Source organism: Ctenocephalides felis, unplaced genomic scaffold (assembly GCF_003426905.1).
Source record: "Ctenocephalides felis isolate EL2017-DRISC unplaced genomic scaffold, ASM342690v1 CF-g0.4_SCAFFOLD_01170, whole genome shotgun sequence".
Classification (NCBI taxonomy): domain Eukaryota; kingdom Metazoa; phylum Arthropoda; class Insecta; order Siphonaptera; family Pulicidae; genus Ctenocephalides; species Ctenocephalides felis.
Genome location: NW_020537324.1, coordinates 65,467,472 through 65,488,250, shown reverse-complemented (window position 1 = coordinate 65,488,250; position 20,779 = coordinate 65,467,472). Strand labels below are relative to the sequence as shown.

The following is a 20,779-nucleotide window of genomic DNA, read 5'->3' as shown; positions in this document are numbered from 1 at the left end:
TAGAATTTGGGAGGAAATTGAATGCGACAGTATGGTAACAAATAGTAGGAACTCTCTGGTTTAAATTGATACTTTGCAGTGGGGAATCTGTTACCGTTTTTGCCACTTTTTACCCCGTATCTTTGGAACGCTTAGACCTGCCTTTGCCAAAAACTAATTAGCACGTCTCCTTATGAATACGAATCTAATGTTTTTTGAATGTTGTTGATCGGGATTCCCGAAATCGTCGACGAAAATTTGTATCCGCACGCTTTTGTCTAAGGTATGTCAAAATGTTCAAAAACCTTTGAAACGTAAAGATATATAAAAATTTTCATTTTCGAGTTTAACATCATAAAAGTTAATTTAATTCAAATATTATTTGTGATAGTTTTATTTCATTAATATAATGGAAATTATGTGAACGGATAATTTTGTAATAATTTTGATATTAATAATATTGGCTCTGTGAAATAATTGTACATAAAATCGAATCCATTATTTGTCTACATGGACTGATTTTTTTTATTAAACATTTAAAAATCTCAAGCACAAGATTTAATTTTAGATTAAGCGCGTGACATATGACATATAATGAATCTGGAGTATTTTACGATTGTCGGCAACGCTCGTTCACTAAATGACGTCACAGTCCTTTTCTATCTTTTGACACTTTGCGCTCGACTAGCAGTCCATGTAGCAACGTCTATGGTATTAGTTAATAAGTTACTTATTCATTCTAGATAATTGTAGTTAAGTTCATTGGATTTTACTTGCGCTATTTGTTTGCTTTGCTCAATTATTTATGTTTGATATGCACATATGCATATATGAACACATGCAATCACGCGTCCCTCTTGTTAAATTTTTACTAAAGACGACTATAAAGCTATAGCTTATTGTATGAGTCTAGATTCACATAAATACTTTAATTATTATTCTATGAAGCTATCTTGATGATTTATAGAACATTTTAAGTGATTTATATTGGAAAATTAAATATTTGTCTAAATATTATTTTTGCTCACCAATATATGTTATCATCTACTCATTTTATATTTTTCTTTCAGATTTTTCAAATATCTCCGAAATGTCAGCGTGGAAGCCGACACGGGCCGCCCGCCCATAGAATTCACAGCTGACGGCGACCTGAGAGCCGCTGAGCTCAAAATCATGAATCTCAGGCCAGGTGTCTCCAGGCAGTTAGTATGGGAAGAGGTGAGAGCTTAAAATTCAATTTAGTAGGAAAATTGATTCGGGATTATACATTTCAGTCTAAACATAGTTAATTTAAAGATTTTATTCAACGACAAGAAGGTGCTAGAAAAGTATTGGATCTGCTAGTGATATAGTAGATCTGAATTCCTACTAGGAGGTCCTAGTAGTGTATTTTTGTTCGAATTGTAGCACAGTCGGGTTAGAAAAGTTCATATTGTGTTTTAAAGTATAAATATGGTCCGCAAGCATAGTTTTAACTTGTCTCGGATTTTTTAAATTGTTTTTATGTTGTTGTAAACGTTTAATTAAGTTCTTGCTTGTTTCACCTATGTAAATTAAATTACAATCTAGACAATTTATTTGATAGACGAGATTTCTAAGTTGTTGGTTTTTGTTTTGGTAAAAATAGTACTAGTTGTTGTACTAAAATTGTTCACAAGTCGGAGTCCCGATTTATGAAAAAGTTTTTTCCAAAAAACATACAAGTTATTAATATTATATATTAAGTCATTAATATTATATATAAGGTAAACATATTACACCAGAATGTATAGTTTCCACTGAATGAAGGCTAAGATTATAGCCGAAACGTATGGATTTTGAATAAATTTTTGAAAGTAATTTATGTTTTTATTGATGTTATGCCCGATTACTAGACTTTGTTAATACATATGTCAATATTAAATTCAGAATCATACAATATGACTGAAGAAAACTAGAATTTATTTTATAAAGCGGTAGTAAAAAAAACTACAAATATTCAAGAGATAATCATGAATAAAATTGAATAAAATTTCTTCTTTCATTCTATTTTAATATTTTTGTTATGTAATCACAGTACATATACAACGTTTTACCTTTAAAAGTATATCATTTATCCGACATAAGGGTTTCGCAGATAAAGAGGCTGAGAACCAACTTACTTTGAACGCGTTATTCAAGAATCATCATCTTGAAACGTGAAAAGATCAAAGATCATAATATTTACTTGTTTAAGGAAAAGTAGATTCTTATCACAAACCTGTGAAAGCCATGAAAGAAATGTCTTCTTTCAGCAAACGGAGCGATATCAAAAGACTAATAGAAAAGAATGGAAATAATCATATTTTGGGATCTAAAATTATTTTTAATGTATATTGTATTCAAATAATTATGAGATATATATATTGCATTATTAAAACAAACAAATGCGGTTATTGTTTAGGGTAGGGAGGGGCTCAAAGGTCCTTTTACTTTGTGCAACTTTATAGTGAAAACCAAACCGATATATATATATATGACAATAAATAACGCATATCAAACAAACAACTATCTGACTAAATTCAGTAAAATTCATAGCTAAATTCACCATTGCAAAAATTGCCTATGACTTAAATTGCTTCTCAAAGCCACTTGCCATTTAACTTATCATTGAAAATTTATATAGAAAGTTTTACGTAGACTTTGTTTTTTTAACTTTCCAGCAGACAATATGTTGTTTCCTCCAAAAAATCCAATTTGCTACTCTTATGCTTTCTCGACGTGTTTAAATTTTAATTTGTCAATTTTAATAAAAGTTTGTATGGTAGTAGAGTCCATCGTTTTAACGAACATTCTAAAATATTATAGGCCTATGAAAAGTGGTTTAATTATGAAAAGTTTTTCAAAAATTTGTCACATGTTCCTTTATACGTCACAAGCGGGGTAAAATGGCACAACCAGGGGGCAAACAAATTTCTAATGTTTTATTTTTATTAACTTCCCGTAGGGTAAGTTATTGTAATGGGCCGAAAATCGGAATTGAAAATTTTTACATTTCTCGACGTTTTGAAGGTTTCTGAACATTTTGGCATACCTCAGAAAAAATGGATGTGTGTGTGTGTGTGTGTGTGTATGTGTGTGTGTGTGTATGTATGTGTGGATACAAATTTCCAGTCACGTTTTAGGGCGCACGGATCAACCGATTTGAATGGTTCAAAAAACATTCGATTCCTATTGATAGGGAAAAGAGCTGATTAGTTTTTGGCAAAGGCAGGTCCAGCCGTTTCGGAGATACGGAGCAAAGAGTGCGGAAAATAGAAATCGAATTTTTGAGTGAACGGAGTATCCGATTTGAATGATCTAAAAAACATTCAATTAGTAATGATTGGGAGAAGTGTTTATTAGTTTTTGGCAAAGGCAGGCCCAGCCATTTCGAAGATACGGAGCTAAATATGTAAAAAATGGCAGTTTTTGAGAGAACTAAGCGTCCGATTTGAATGATTCAAAAAACTTTGTGCTTGTCTTAACAAAATAATTGATTTTGGAAAAAAAATTTTTGTGCCATTTTTTTTTTTTTTTTTTTTTTTTTTTTTTTTTTTTTTTTTTTTTTTTTAGTTTTTTGTTGATACAAATAATTTCAACTTTGCAATTCAGTTTATATAATTCTTATAAATATTAGACAATGTTACAATATTTATAATAATCTATTTGAAAACATTCAGTATTCCTCGAACATTTCGTTACGGTACGGGAAGTTCCAGCAATTTGCCTTAAGGCACGATGCCACCCACCCCACTAGTTTTAAATATATATTGCGTAATGATAACTACATTATTTAACCTATGCAAAATATAAATGTTGTGATGCATTTTTTGCATAGATAACACTGTTTATAACCTTGATATGGTATTTAGTTAGAAATATTCATCAGCAGAGAATTTCTTGTAATTTTTTTCAACTTAATTTACTTATTCTTATATACTATTTTTTTTTTACTTTGCCAGAGTAGAGGTTTAGTTGGTCTTTTTTTACCCCACTTTCGTTGTAAGCTTTTATAGGGGTTAAATGAAAAACTGTAAAATTTGACCTAAAATTAACTATACATCTTATAAAACAATTATATAACGTATATTTAAACATTACATTAAAGTCTTGTAAACTAAACAACAGTGCTCACTGCCATTAAAACTAGCAATGAGAGAAAATACTTCTAATATAGCTTTTTAAACATAGTCATTCAATCCCTGTTAGCAACGTTGCTTGATTTAAAGCAATGGCTGGTTACACATCTTTTACTCTCAACTTTCAAATATTGTTGTTAAGAAATTCTTAACGTTACTTATTTTTGTGATAATGATGACGGGCTTTTTTACCCGTGGACCTTCAGGCCCTACTCTACCCTATGTATCTAAATTGCATCAACAGGTTATGAAAATAAAAAAAATGTATGATAAACAATATGATAGAATTACAATAAAAATAAAATCACTGTAGCATGTGAAAAACAAAGATACCAATTCCAAAGAACTTCATATAATAAATTAAATATATCATCAACGTTGTGTCTTAGACTAGTCCAACGCTTTCAATAAGTAGGTACTCTAAGACATTCCCCTTCTATTTGAATATTCTGAAATCTTGAAAATCCACACTTACGTATCAATGAATTCTAAACACGTCAAATCTTTGTTTCATCTCAGATCGGAGTATGGAAATCATGGCAGAAGGAGGGCCTGGACATCAAAGACATTGTTTGGCCCGGCAACTCGCATACGCCTCCCCAAGGCGTTCCGGAGAAGTTCCACTTGAAGATCACATTTCTGGAGGAGCCTCCGTACATCAACACGGCGCCCCCCGATCCAGTTACTGGAAAATGTCTTATGGATCGCGGAGTTCTCTGTAGAGTGGCACCGGATCATGATATGAAAGAGTGAGTAAATACTAATACTAATAATATTTTTATAAATATTTGATTACTTTTCTCGAAATAGTTAATCATGTTGGTATACAACAAAAGGTATATTATTCTAAAAATCGTATGATGGTTAATGAGGGTGAGGAACTACGGATTTTGCAAAGTTCAACAGATCAATGTGTATTCAATTCAATGATAGAGTATTTAAAATTCAAGGGCCTTGCCGTAAAATTAAAACTTTAATCCTAAACAATTATTGAAATTTTGGCATTATATAAACAAATATTCATCAAATTATATGGAAATCAACTGTGCATCGTAATATGACAATTTTACCTTGTGTTTTTAATCTTTTACTCATAACTCGACAAATAAGCCAATAGCTCGAATTAATTCAATACTATTTAATAATATTTATAAGTGGATTATATTAAACAGCGCCTAAGGAAATATTATTTTCACAACTTCACGCATCATGTAATGGTGTTTGAAGAACTTCATGTAATTAAAATTAACATACACTCATTGACTGCTTGTATTTTTTAAAAAAGTTATATAGTTGAATATAGATATATGAATCTATACTCAGCTATCTATAAATATTATTGATAGCTAAAAATATATATTGTGAAATTTTCACTTTCTATTAATTACCATATCAATTTGATCTCTCCAGTTGGAAGTGCTTCAAATTGTACAAAAAAAGTCAATATATTTGTGCATTAGCTGAACAAATTGATAAATAATTTCCCTATTTTTATTTTTTTCTTAATTTTTACTCAATATTCTTCTCTTTGATGTCTGAAGTATCGATTCGATTCAGAATATAATCGCCAAATAGCCTCTAAGTGAGCGATTTTTATATATATGGGGCAGATGGATCTGATTTTTTTTTAAAGATTAATCTCAGCCTTCTGGGTGAAATGTCACGTCTAGCAAATTTCTTCTATTTGGACCAAATGAACTGGCACAGATCTGTACTCATAGATGGAAAAATATTCACAGTTTCTACTTAGATCTTTTAAAATGTGATGATTTTGTTTAAGTGAAATTTCAGATTTTTATTTTAATTCGAACATTTAGGTAATAAAATCTCAGAAATTTTAATTTTTATATTTTTTTAAAGGCAGTATTTTGATATTTTGTTGACCTAATACATTTAGAGTATTTTTGGGCGACTCATTTTTATGAACTCGAATGAGAATTATAATAATAATATTAGAAGTCTAGGGAAATATTTACCTAATCAGTTCAGAATATTTTTTGCACAGTCTATCTATGTTTGAAAATTTAAATAATTTATAAGTATTAAAGTAACTGGATCGGGGGGCGCCGTGTTGATGTCCAGCTTTTGCATATACGAGGTCTGTTCAAAAAGTACCCGGAATTTTCGTTTTTTCAAAAAAATATTTATTTATTCGTCTACATTAATGTGGTCCCCTTCAAAGTAGTCCCCCCCAGATATAATACACTTATGCCAGCGTTTTTTCCAATTTTCGAAGCACCCTTGATATTCACTTTTTGATATGTCCTTGAGCACTCTCAGCGATTTTCTTCAATCGAGGAAAACCGCCGTCCTTTCATGGGTCTCTTCAACTTTGGGAATAGGAAAAAGTCACACGGAGCCATATCTGGTGAATTTTTGCACTTTGCAACACTTTATTTTATTTTTTACGCAAAATTTAATACAAATTCTTTGACTTTTCAATTCTTCCATTGTAAAAATCGCCGAGCTCAGAAAAACACGTCGAACCTTAGCGACTACCACAGACAAAGTAAACAGTGAATATAGCTGAAAATTTCATCATACTTTAGGGGCATGTATACCAACACAATAAAAAAAAATTTTGACAATCAGACACTCCAGACCCGCGAAATTTAATTATTAGTAATTCCGGGTACTTTTTGAACACACCTCGTATATGGTATTTGTGAGAATTTCTAAAATATCGAAACTCATTAGATGATTCTTAATTTCAATATTATCAATAATATTTTAAAATGAAAATTTTCAAAATATATTTGTACGACAGTTTTCATTTGTAATGAGGATACATCTATTCTTTGTAGATCTTTTGCATATTGAATATAAAAAATAGAATATTATCAAAACTACATTCTATGAATTGCTTGTAATAAATTCATTCTGATGCAGAATAAATATTGGTACTTTTCACAAAATATTTTACAAGAAATACTGACTCATTCTTAAAACATTGATATATTAGCAACTTTTTATTTATAGTTTAGTTAAAAATAACAATAAATTATAGCATGATGTATTTTTAAAATATGCAAATTTTGAAGAAATACAGGTGTAGAAAAGCGTAAAGAATTGGCAAATACGTTAAATGTAGTTTTATCTATATAGTAGAGTCAATCCTTAAATTCATCGCCCATGTAATAATTGAGATTTTTCATAATCTTTCAATGTTTAGAGCAAAATTGTCTTTACTTCACTCAAGTTACCACTTGGAAGTGGTAATTTTCTTCTGGCAAACATAATATATTACTGCAATTAACAATTGTATAATGGAGGAACCATTATCTGGTATCATCTGAAACCATTGTATGAATTGGTTCTAGAAAAAATGCAATATAATTTAAACCAAAAATTATAAATTTAGAACAAAGTTTCTATGGAAAATATACTACTATCTGATATACTATAAATCCTGCAGTTCACGATCTTCCATACCAATATCAATGTCATTTATGCAAATCTCAACTTTTATATTCCTATAAAGTGTTATAACTACTCCATAAATTTTCATCAGGAATTCAACACTGTCCCAAGAACGATCCTAACTAAGCAGCCACGTCCTTTTGCTATCCGATTTCTCAATAATCACGAGAGCCATCCTTCCATCCTTCCATCCTTCGGCCGGCTGGTAAAAAAAATATAATGTCCCCCGCTGGGAATAAAGAGAGAAATGCGTGACCAGCGTTACCCACGTACGATTGTGGCAAAAAGGTTACATTTCGAGAGGATCCTACATTATTGCGAATCCAGTAAATATGCGATTTAGGTAGCTCATAAAAATAAATTACTAGGCGGCACATAGAAAATTCTATTGCCGTTTATAGAATCTGAGAAATTTTATTATTATTTACAGAGGTTTAATACTAAAATAGTTTCATTTAGTGCTGTAACTGGTCACCAAAATGCCAAATTTGTGATTTTTTTAAGTATTTTTTTCTAATGATTTTAACTTTCCGTAGGGTAAGTTATAGTACTCGTCCAAAATTAGAAAATAAAAAATTGTGCATTGATCTTCACGTTTCGAAGGTTTCTGAACATTTTGGCAAACCTTAGAAAAAATATATGTCTGTGTGTAAATATAATTATAATTTTGGTCCCTAATTTCGGGCGAACAGATTAGCCTATTTGAATAATTTCACAAATCCTTCTGTTGGGGATACGTGCTGATTTGTTTTTGACAAAGACAGGTCCAGCCGTTTCGGAGATACAAAGCAAAGAATGCAGAAAATAGAAATTAAGTTTTTGAGAGAACAGACTATCTGATTTGAATGATTTAAAATGCATCAAATTTATAATGATGGGAAGATGTGGTGATTAGTTTTTTGCAAAGACAGGTCCAGCCGTTTTGGAGATACGTAGCTAAATGCGCAAAAACTGGTAGTTTTTGCGAGAACAAAGCATTTGATTTGAATAATTTAAATAACATTTTTGTTTATATTGAAAGACAGTGTGGAAAAACAATTAGTTTTGGGGCAAGCAAACAAAAAATTTCATTTTTTTTATTTCCAAAAAATATTTATTTGAATATCAAAAATGATTCAAGTTCACTCTCAGTTATAGATAGAATTCTAATTATAGAACAAATCATTTGATTTAAATGATTTAAATAGCATTTTTGTTTATGTTGAAAGTGTGAAGAAACAATTAGATTTTGGGGAAAACATAAAAAATTGTTTCAAATAAAAATTATTTGAAAAAATATTTTTTTTAATATCAAAAATGGTTCAGGTTCACTCCTAATTATAGACAAAATTCTAAAGCTCACTTACATACATGAAATAAATAATATTAGTTTGGCAAGTGAGTTGATATAAATTTTAAAAATATGAAATAAAATCATTAATTTTAACCGTTTTATTAAGTCTTATTTTTTTACATTTTATATAAATATATATAAACGTCGTCGTCCAATTTATAAGGTACTATACATTTTGTATATAAAATACGAATAATAAGAGTAACAGTATTTATAATAATATATTTGAAAACATTTAATTTTCTTGGAATATTTCGTTACGAATTTTTTAGCAATTTGCCTTAAGGCAAGATTAGTTTGCCTCAATGCACCATTAATTAGTATATTATTTTGAAAATACAAATTTTTAATTTAATGCTCTATCTTTTGCGAATTCTTAATCGCTGGTTTATGTAGACAAATAGCCAACTATTTTTAGAATCCTATAAATTCTACTATTAATTTAATAACGATAAAATTAATAATTACTCATCATAAATATAATTGTTAGAATTATAATCAGATTTTGAATTTGCAATAAATATAATATATATTCGGTGGTAAAAATATGAACCATCAATATAAAATCTCGTGGATCTTCAGTGAGAAAATCTGATTTCTCTTTATTGTTATACTTAAAAAAACAAAAAACTTATATTTGATGTTAATTAAGAACAATATATATTAATGCTAATAATAGTTTAGCTTTAAATTCACAGAAATTTAAAGTTGCCCTATTCTATCTTTTGTGGAGTCTTTGTTGAGCGAGTTAGATTTTTACTAGTCGTTTTATTTTGGAATGGTAACCAACATCCATCAAATTTAAAACAACAAAATAATTAATAACTAGACATAAACATATGTCTATATATAATTTATTTTTATATATTTTTTGAAAAAAAAAATGTGTATAGCGTTTACAATGAATTTAAAATCAATTACATCATTTGCATCATCGGGTAAAAGTATCAACATTCTTGGAGCAGTTGGTAATTATACTTAGATATAATTTATTTCTATATTTTTTTAAAAAAAATGTGGTTAGCGTTTACAATGAACTACTGCATCATCGGGTACAAGTATGAACTTTCCCGGAGCATTTGTTTCATTCACGTCACCTTTCCTGAAGCATTTAGTGTACGAGTTGGTTTTTACTTATCACTTTCCTTTAATAAGCAACCAACAATTCATCGATCCATCCTCATATGTTTTTGAATGCTACTATGAAACGCAAATGTCATTTTTCTCCTCAAGATCATAGTTTTACGAGCGAACTTCTTCTTCCGGCTTGGCTAGCAAATCCTGCACGTAGGAGTGAACTCGATATCAACCATAAAACTTTTATTCGTATCATATATCCTCCTCAAATCTTTGTCTTTGTTAGAAGAGAGAGACTTTGTGAATACCTGTTCCACTTGCCCGATGCTTTATTAACTCACGACAAGAGACCTGACTTTACATGAAAGTGAATTGGCATATAACAAAAGGACATAAGCTCGACTTGCTTTTCTCAGAATTTTTATATGGATGAAGAAGCTGCCGGATATAAAAATACATACTGGTGGTGGATATGACATCGTGCCCAGTGGCAAAATTTTTGGAGTTCAGAAATTAGAAGTAAATATCAGAAAAAGAGAATTACAGAGTAAACGAAAAATTGGCTCTTATAATTGATAATTTATGAATGAGTAAGAACTAAATCTCCTTTCGTGATGATTAACTTCAGACAAAAACTAGTCGAATGGTTTCTTGATAATTGATTGTTGATTTTCAATTCCTTTATTGAATTGTTAAAAAAAAGGTGAGAGTAAGGATCACACTCCATTGAAGTTAAACTTATTTGCTACTGTACAGTAGCAAACTTAAGTTAAGTAAAAATAAATACATCATGTAACAATTTTGAATAATGTTTATTAGTAATATGGAAACACTCGTGATGCACACATTTATTAGTGTCAACCATTATACACATTTATATAATGATAAATTATAAATTATATATTTATAATAGCATTAAAAATATGTATAATATTTAAAAACATAAATGTAATTAAAGTCATACTTCAAATATGACATGATCGGTTTGTCATTGTAATTAGCATTTAGAAATGAACCTTCATTAGCAAAATAAAGTAACTGCTGGTAAATAAATTCTTTAATATTTGTTCACACAGTGGATTATGTTAACCAACCCCTAACCAAATATCGCTTTTGCAACTTCACTCATCATGTAATTGTGTTTGAAGAACTTCATGTAATTAAAATTAGCATACATTCATTGACTGATGGTACTTTTTCGATTGCGATATAATCTCGTTCTTTAAACAGCTGTAATATCTGTCTTGCCTAAAAATATTTTCCATTCTAATAACTTCAAAGATTTATAGAGACTACGGATAACATAGAAATAATTTCTAATCAATAAACTTACGTTTAGTTCACGGAACAAATGTTTAATTTGTTTTATTATTTTCAAGGATCAGGGTAAAATATTCTTCTGATTCAGGCATGTTTCATTAAATCAAGATACTACGATGTAACTTTAAAATGTTTATTTATCTATGCCGATTTCCTTGTTGGTATCGCTATGCATACAACGACAGATCTCTATTCACATACACGACGACTAATCACAATCAACCCGTATTGAAATGATATCATCGAGAGCGAATGACGAATCATTGGCACTCGATTCTTATCTTATCGACTCTTATCTGCCGTAACGCACTTCGGTTGCATTTGTACGGATTTACAGCCTAGTCGCGCCTAAAGAAGTTTTACTTAAAAAATTTAACGTACAAATTGCACAGTCCTTTTACATCAAGTTGATTAACAAAAAGCCAGAACCAAATACGATACACACACTAGTAGTACCAGTACCTACATGTATGCAAAGACTGACAAGAGAATTCTCCTATGCATGATCGCACTCAATGCACTCAACTTTTTACCTTTAGATGCAACAAAACTAAAAATGCACTTTGCTACTCCCTCAGTCAGTTGGCAACAAAATATCATGAAGCTTAGGTCAAATGATCCGATCGCTATCAATTTTTTTGCTTCACTTCTATATAGTTCTCCATACGATGACCCTCCAGCTTTTTGATCTGATCAAAAATTGAATTTTGGCAGGCACGACCAAAATTTTGTGAAAAATTTTACTTTTTTTTCAACATGCCGCTATTTTGTCAATTATTGATTTTTTTGTTTGTCCGAGAGTCATCGTACAGACAATATGTTTTAATTTCACAAGATTTTTTTTTTTGGTTGGGAGACGGAGATGGCAGCAATCACTGCAGTGAAGGACTGTTTTCTTCGACGCCACCGGTGATCGCGTGCCATTTCAAAAATATTTAATACTTCATTTCAAAAATTTCACTGTCTATTTTCATAACATGTATAAATTTTTTTTTTTAATTTTTTTAATTTTTATTATCAATAGCAATCAGAATACATGACTATTCTATGAGCTATTTGGCTTATGTCATTCACTCACACACATACACACACACTTTCAAACACACATATAAATTTATCGGATCAATATTACAATCATATTCAGAGAATCACTTCAATAAGTGATTCTACTATTCTGTTCATATAAAGTTGTGGTAGTTCTAAGGTTCCTCCATATTATCTTCGGCCAGCTTCTTCTTCAGTATGTATAAATATACCCTCAAAATTTCAAATAGATGAATTCACTGTTTTTTTGTTTTTTAATTTTTAAAAATAGGCATTTTATAAGTTGTCACACTAGGTGTGCGCATTTAGTCAGATTAAACAGTTTTTTATATAATCTTTATAAAACTCAGAATGTGATTAGGTTAGAAAGGAGCACCTAAACTAAATATGTAAACAATAAAAAAACTGAAAGTCGAACTTTTGCTCCATGCAGTGCCCTATATATAAAACTATCTAATTTCTTGATGTGTGAATAATTCCATGAAGCATCTTTAATATTTTTCAAAGACTCCTTAACTCACTGAATCTAAGTGAAATGCTTCAATATACTGCAAAGCATTTCAATCGTAGATTATTCCCCATAAAACGTTTCATCAGGAAGCGTGCTATTGGCGTAACATCAATCACTTCCAGGTTCTATTGTTCTGCATTTTGTGATTCCCAGTGGCGTTCTATGTGAAATCAGGCTATTGTTTACATTAAATCCAAATGGCAATAATATTATTAATTTAATAATAATACATTTACGATATTCAGAAATTCCGTGATTTCGATATTCCGATATTCAGAGATTCAGAGATTCCGATATTCCGATATTTCAATATTCAAACATTCAGTAATTTATTTCATTACTTCACTTCTCTAATGCAAGTTCATTTCTAAATGCTAATTACAATGACAAACCGATCATGTCATATTTGTAGTATGACTTTATTTACATTATTGTTTTTAAATATTATACATACATATACTCGTATACATATATACATATTTTGAATGCTGGTAAAAATATATAATTTATAATTATAATTATATAAATGTGTATAATGGTTGACACTAATAAATGTGTACATTACAAGCGTTACCATATTACTAATAAACATTATTTAAAATTGTTATATAATGTAATTATTTTCACTTAAATGCCATCTTGTACAGTAGCAAATAAGTCTTACTTCAATCGCGTGTGAACCTTACACGCACTCTTTTTTTTTTCAATTCTATTTAGTTTTATTCGCGAATGTTGATTGATCGATTTAAATCTTTCAAAAAGTGAAAATAACTTTAATGAAAGCTTTAACGATAAATTCGTAAAATAAAATCTATTGGTAGCGAACAAATTTATACATGAGCGAAAATAACTTTAGAAACAATAGATAACTTGATCATTCATGTATATTAAAGGCTAATCCAGACTTTGGAAACCTATAGAAATAATTGAAAAAAGTTGCAGCATGGATATATAAAAAGTTGGCATCGATAATATAAATAATGTTAGGTTCAGCTGTAAGTAGTTAAATAAGGCAAATATATAAAAATTAACATGGCAATTATTTATTTATAATTTATTAAATCAATTTATTAAAAATAAACTGTAGTGTACATATATAAATCATATTCAATATATACAAATATCGACGTGTTATGACTCTAATATTTTATGTTTTATAAACTCCATGCCAACCAAATATGTGTCATCCTAGAGCTATAAATCATACAAAACAATGAGTAGATACAGTAACAACCATTTAATTTATAAATTAGATTAAAATACATTGTACCAATTGCGAAAATCTTCAAAGTATAAAAATAATGAAAACAAAAAATGGATACTAATTTTTTTTGATAAATAAAAGTTTATGACGAATCTTGGCTAATCAATTTAATATGTGCACACTAAGCGTTTACGTAATGATGATACTTTTTTTTTCAATTTTAGAATTTTAGAATTTATAAAACTCTATAGAAACCTTACAGAATTTTACACAAACTTGGAACATATATTTTCCGTACAAACATCCACTTATTTGAAAGCTCTATTTTTTGCATTCAGGTATCAGGTCATGTAGAATTTTAATCCCTGTACCTACTGTACAAAAACAAGCATTCTCCCATCAATATTACACACGCGAGAAACACGTCGAAAACAATATCCTTTTATTTGAATTTATCGTGTTTTTTCCGCCCTGTGTATCCATGTCTGAAACCGATGTTCGATATAAAATGTTCACAGTTCAAATCAAATCTATTACGAAGCTCGACTATCGGAGAATCAGTCAACGCGACAATTTTTCATTCTACCAAGCCGAGGGGTTGATATCGAAGCCTTTGAAAAACCTTTAGAAAACTGTAAACTGTAGGAAAACATGATAAAATAGAGCGATTTTTAACTAAATATTTTCATAACTAGTGGGGTGTATGGGATCGTGCCTTAAGGCAAATTGCTGGAACTTCCCGTACCGTAACTAAATGTTCGCGGAATACTGAATGTTTTCAAACAGATTATTATTAATATTGTAACATTATATAAACTGAATTGCAAAGTTTAAGTTATTTGTTTAAAGTATATTAGAACTATAAATAGAAATTCATATTTAAAAATAAATTTTGGCTTTAAATAAAGAAATATTTGGCTAAGATCATATTAACTTGTCGTAGACAGTCATAAAATATTTTTATTGAAGATTTCAATCGATCTTTTGCGACAGCCATTTCGAAGATACAGAGCTGAATGTTAAAAAAATGGCAGTTTTTGAGAGAACTAAGCGTCATTTTAAATGATTCAAAGAACTTTCTGCCTGTTTGAACAAAATAATTGATTTTGGAAAAAGAAATTTTTGTTGCAACTTTTTTTTTCAATTTTTTTTTGAATTTTTGTATATCGAAAATAATTCAGATTTTATTTTTAATTCTGGCAATAGTTCTAATATACTTTAAAAAATAATTTCAACTTTGCAATTCAGTTTATATAATTCTTATAAATATTAGACAATGTTACAATATTTAAAATAATCTATTTGAAAACATTCAGTATTCCTCGAACATTTCGTTACGGTACGGGAAGTTCCAGCAATTTGCCTTGACGCACGATGCCATACACCGCACTAGTTTTAAACATGCAATGGTAAATTAATATAAACGATATTCGCATGATATAATCTGACATAAATGTTTTTATATAAAATTATTCATAGTTGTTTGCAGTTAGTAGTCCGATAGTATTTGACATATAATCTTTTTATAATTTTTTTGTACAAGATTATACATACAGTTCAAAGTTGGTCCATCCAAAGGTATAACTATCCATAATTTGTCAAATTTATATTTTTTCCGCAAGTTTTACCATATAATAGAACAGATAAATATTAAAATCAAATTAATGAAGTTTCAAATAAACTATTGAGAAAACAAAGACAAAGATCATAAAGCCTTTAGAAAAATATTCTACAACTTCAAAATTTGTTTTGTTTATCTTATACAAAATAGTAATTTTTGGTGTCGGACTTTGTTTAAATGTTAAATTTAGCATATTTGTCCTGGTAGGAAAACAGAGTAATGGGCCTGGTTTGTTTATCCAATGTGCTAATGTGTGTCAACGGTCCCGAGGACAATATTAATTAATCACAGTAAACAAGATTAGTTATCTGTGAATTATGTCGCATTAAATCATAGACCCGAATGCTTACTCAACTTTACATCAACCGAAAATCAACTAAGATATAAACATATTTAATTATAACGAAATAATAACAATAACAATTAGTTAGATAGTTAATTACCACTACCAGAGAAGTCGATAATAATATATTTTATATATTTTTATATAGCTTTATATATTTTTATTAAAATCCTGAAATAAATTTTAAAAAATCTGCATTATTCAAGCGATCGAATTTAGCAAGAATACTATTTTGATTTTTCTTGCTAAAAATGAAACATACTACTTCGTTTTCAAAATGATGGTGTATTTGAATTCGATTTCAGAGAAATGTTACGATATGGTAGTGCTTTCTATTTTGTGACAATGCACATGCACTGAAATCCCTTATGAAGAGCTTTCCATCAATATTCCATTTCTACCAATTCGAAAGTAACATACGGAAAATATTTATATCTCTAAAGGAAAATATTTATTTTGCTAGATAAATGGTACATATTTTAGGAGTTGATTTAAAAAACTTTAAAAGTTATGAAAAACATAAGTTCTAAGTATTTATTTGATTATTTTATTATAGAATATAGAATGTATATTATAAGCTGACAGAAAGTTCTCGAACATAATTTAAGTGGAGCTTTTGGTAAAACTGCAAATTCCTCCTTGTGAAGTTCTAGCTTCATCATACACAAAATAAAACCTTTTTCCTCCTAAGAAACGGCAACTTTACACCGACTGAAAGCGCAACAATGTTATTTTTCATCCTTAAAACTCACAATCATTATTTGGTGCACGTGTCTAAGAGCTTTCAAGGTTCCAAAAGAGTGTGAATACTTGTTCCTGGAACTTCGCAAGTGGAACGAAAATTGCGAAGCAAAGATTAAAATTTCCCATTTAGAAATAATCCTTCGAATGAAACTCGAATGCCTGTAATCGGATTTGTTCAAAAAATACTATACATGAAAGGAAGTTGTTTAATTTGGAAAGAGATTTTATTTAAACATTTGTTTAATTACAATTTTGAATAGCTTATTTTGGAGCTTTATGAAAGTACTTATAAAAGTTTTTCAGCTTTTGTGTCCTCAGTGTTATTGAATCACAAAATAATGCAAGATTTATATTCGATTTCTTCATGTAATTCTATAATAAATTATATAATATATCGTATATATATATATATATATATATATATATATATATATATATATAAGGGGGTCCTTAATATGGACATTTTCGAATTTTCTCGCTCCCAAGGGCTCAAATGGTTCCAAATTGATAAAAAACAATTCTCTGAAAGTTTTAGCTCTTAATATTAACTTTTAGATAGTGCGCAATTCAATCAAACTTTGTATGGAAATAGCATGGAACAATTTTTGAAAATTAAAAAAAAAATTTTTAGGTATAACTTAGCGACAAATGAATTAAAAGTAAAAATTCGTGTCATTTTTTATCGAAAATTCGACGCTCCGCAAAATTTTTGAAATTTTTTTCATGCTTTTTTCATACAAATCTTTAATTGAATTGCGCTCTATCTAAAAGACAATAATAAGAGCTAAAACTTTCAGAGAATTGTTTTTTATCAATTTGGAACTATTTGAGCCTTTGGGAGCAAGGAAATTTGAAAATGTCCATATTAAAGACCACCCTTATATATATATATATATATATATATATATGATTTTAAATTGTTTTAATGAACACTTTGCATGTGTTCATGTGATATTTAGAAAAAACTATGATTCAGGTGAAATAAACTATTTCATTATTAGAAGATAGATTTAAAATAAAAATATATCTTTAATCAAATTAATGCTTCCAATATCAAATTATTTTGTTTATGCTTTATTTTGTTTGTGGTCTTTTAACCATGTTAATAAACTTCGAATAGGGAGTTAATTTTGCATATTTAGGTCAGTATATAAACTTGAATTTAATGACGGTAAATTAAAAAAAATCGCTGATAAATGTATTAACAGAATGTGAATCATTATTGCAAAATAATGAAAAAAAATAAAAATCTAATGTATATGCTATAAACGCTGTGTTTCAGAGCCGAAAAATTGTGATAGTATTACCTTAACTATCCTGAAAAAAATTTAGAAAAAAAAAATTATTGCACGTTGTTTGGAAATTTTGAGCTTTTAAGTGCAACTTAGAGCTTTGTGAAATTATGACCATTTCTCAGTTATTATGGTTACTTTTTATTGATTTTTTTATTTAAACATTAGAACCGTAATCGTGAATAACATTTCTAGGGCCATAGTAAAAATATAAATACAATTGCTCCTGGTTTTCAGAAAATAAGACTTTTTCTTGAACTATCAATATAAAATTTTCAAAAATGTTTGAATTCGAAAGACGTTTCTTTAAAAAACTGTACTAAAGTGTGTTGGGAAGTCTTATCATAATTTGGAGCATTTAATCAGAATTGTCAAATAGTGAATTATTTGATGATTTTATAATAATAAATGCGGAGTAAAAAATGAAAAATTTAAAAATAAAACGATAACGGCTAACGTATTTTGCTTACATTCAGATCAAAAGCTTTGCTCTCGCTTTTTAAGATTTCGTTTTTCAATCGAAACTATTTTCAATTATTGAAAGCTTAAAGTAATTGTGTTATTCTTTTAAATGTTATTTACGATTAGCTTTCAAAGTTCAAATTAGTAGTAAATCTCAACCACAATAACTGAAATATGGTTACAAGTTTTAGGTTGCAACCAAAGCTCATTCCGAACAACGTGGGATAATAAAGTTTCTATTTTTTTCGGTCAATACTGTCACTCTGTTTCTTTATATATTACCAGAATATACTATATGCGTTATTATTACAATTAATATACAACATTAATAAAACTAATTATTTTATTGGTTCCAAGAAAACCATTTCCATGTGTCAAACAGCTCCCATATCCTCTATATGCTACTCCCCGTCCATAAATAAATTTCAGTGATATGCAAGAGGCGTCTATATAATTTATAAAAGCAGAGATTTCCCATTATCCGGCTGCCAATAATGTAACTGGCTCGTATTTCGTTCGCGCCGCCGATCGCGATGTGCACACAAAGCGAACTTGGCTCCTAGTAAAAGGACACATATAATGAAATACATTCTTTCGAAAAGCTCGAATACGGAACGCTCGCCTGTATCTTTACAGAGAAAAACGCAAATGCACGATAAATTGGAATTTCAAACACGAAACAGGAAAATAATTGAGTAAAAACCGCCGAGGATCTGTTTCGCTGCTACTGACGGAACTAGATCTAATATCCGACGCCTCAAGAGGTAAATGTAATTCTGGGGAAAAAGATTAAACGGAAAAGGCGGTTATGTCTTACCTAAAATGTCTTTTAGTCCTAGCCTAGCGTTTAAAATGAACAATTGCTATATATGGAAGAAAAACTAGGATTTTTTTAACAATAAATAAATAGCAATCGAAAAATAAATTATGTAAGCTATGGTGATGGTTATTAAAATTCCAGTAACAGTACTGGAGTTCTAACGCAATGAAGGTCATCCCAGTGGGTTACTCCAATTTAATGCATTAGATCGAAGAGGTATGTCTTCTTCAATCTTCTAATAGGTAACGGTTCTAATAAAGGGATTAGTACAGGGTTATTGTAGTTGATAATCTTATCATGATAGATTCAACTTCTGTTTTTCACTTCTTCCTGTAAAGTATAAATTATCACATTGTTGTGTATTAACATCCCGTAGGGTAAGTTACAGTGTTATAGTAACGAAATAAAAAATCGAAAACGAAAATTTTGTTTTGTGTGTCCGCAAACAATTTGCATGGTTTAAAAAACATTCGATTTCTATTGATAGAGAGATGTGCGATTTTTTTTCAAAGGCAGGTCCAACCATTGCAGAAATATGGAGCATAGAGTGCAGAAAATAGAAATCGAGTTTTTGAGAGAACTGAGTATGCGATTTGAATGATGCAAATAACATTCAATTGCCTTTGAAAAAAAACAAAATTATGTATATCGAATATAATTCAGATTCTAATTTTTATTCTGGCTAAAGTTTTTTCAGCTTACTTATATAATTTAAATTAATAATTCTAAAGTTGTAAATCAGTTTATATAATTCTTATAAATATAACATTTAATATTCCTGAAATATTTTGTTACGGGAAGTTTCAGTACTTTGCCTCAAGGCACGATGCCATACACCACTAATTTGGTTACTGATATAGCAAGACTTGCAAAAGACTTTACCGATATAGCAAATTAAGACTTGCAAGATTTTTGATATACTGGCGCAGCCTCACAAATCAACGTCATAAGTCTAGATCGGTTTTATTATCGCTTCATATAGTAATAATTTGAATTTACCTTCACTTTGCCAGAACAGTGATTTTATTTTCCTAAAACTAAGAATTTCGTGACGAATTTTACCATGTATAATAATTTATGCCAATTCTTAGCCACGTGTGAAATATTTTATACTACTGAATCTATACCTATACCGCAATAGCAATTCAACATTTTATTATTAAATTTGAAATGTGGTTAAACCTACCTAAATAAAACTGTGTTTTGGCAAAAGATGCACAATGATAATGCGAATATAATAGCCGTAAGAACTTTTAACTTCAACCACAAAGTTGCAGGTTCGAATCCACTTTCACACAATCTGATATAAAGCAGTTGTTATAATTAATTTTCATTTGGTAATATGAACCAAAATATGTTTTCAAGTTAAAATAGCCTCTATGGGTAAATAATAATAATAATAAATCAAAGATGCTAATTAGCAGATGTTTTAAGGTTCGTGGACTCCTTCTCCGCTTTGGTGATACTTAG

At 29.3% G+C, this 20,779-nt stretch overlaps 1 protein-coding gene across 2 annotated transcripts in view; it reads left to right on the top strand.

The window, feature by feature from the left end:
• Positions 1-20,779, top strand: part of LOC113368485 (glutamate receptor ionotropic, NMDA 2B) — a 172,809-nt gene that overhangs the window by 104,188 nt on the left and 47,842 nt on the right. For both annotated transcript variants that reach the window (XM_026610034.1, XM_026610035.1), the window contains 2 exons: positions 1,050-1,197; positions 4,638-4,867. In XM_026610034.1, the coding sequence (XP_026465819.1) occupies positions 1,050-1,197; positions 4,638-4,867 (378 nt within the window). The remainder of the gene's footprint in view (positions 1-1,049; positions 1,198-4,637; positions 4,868-20,779) is intronic.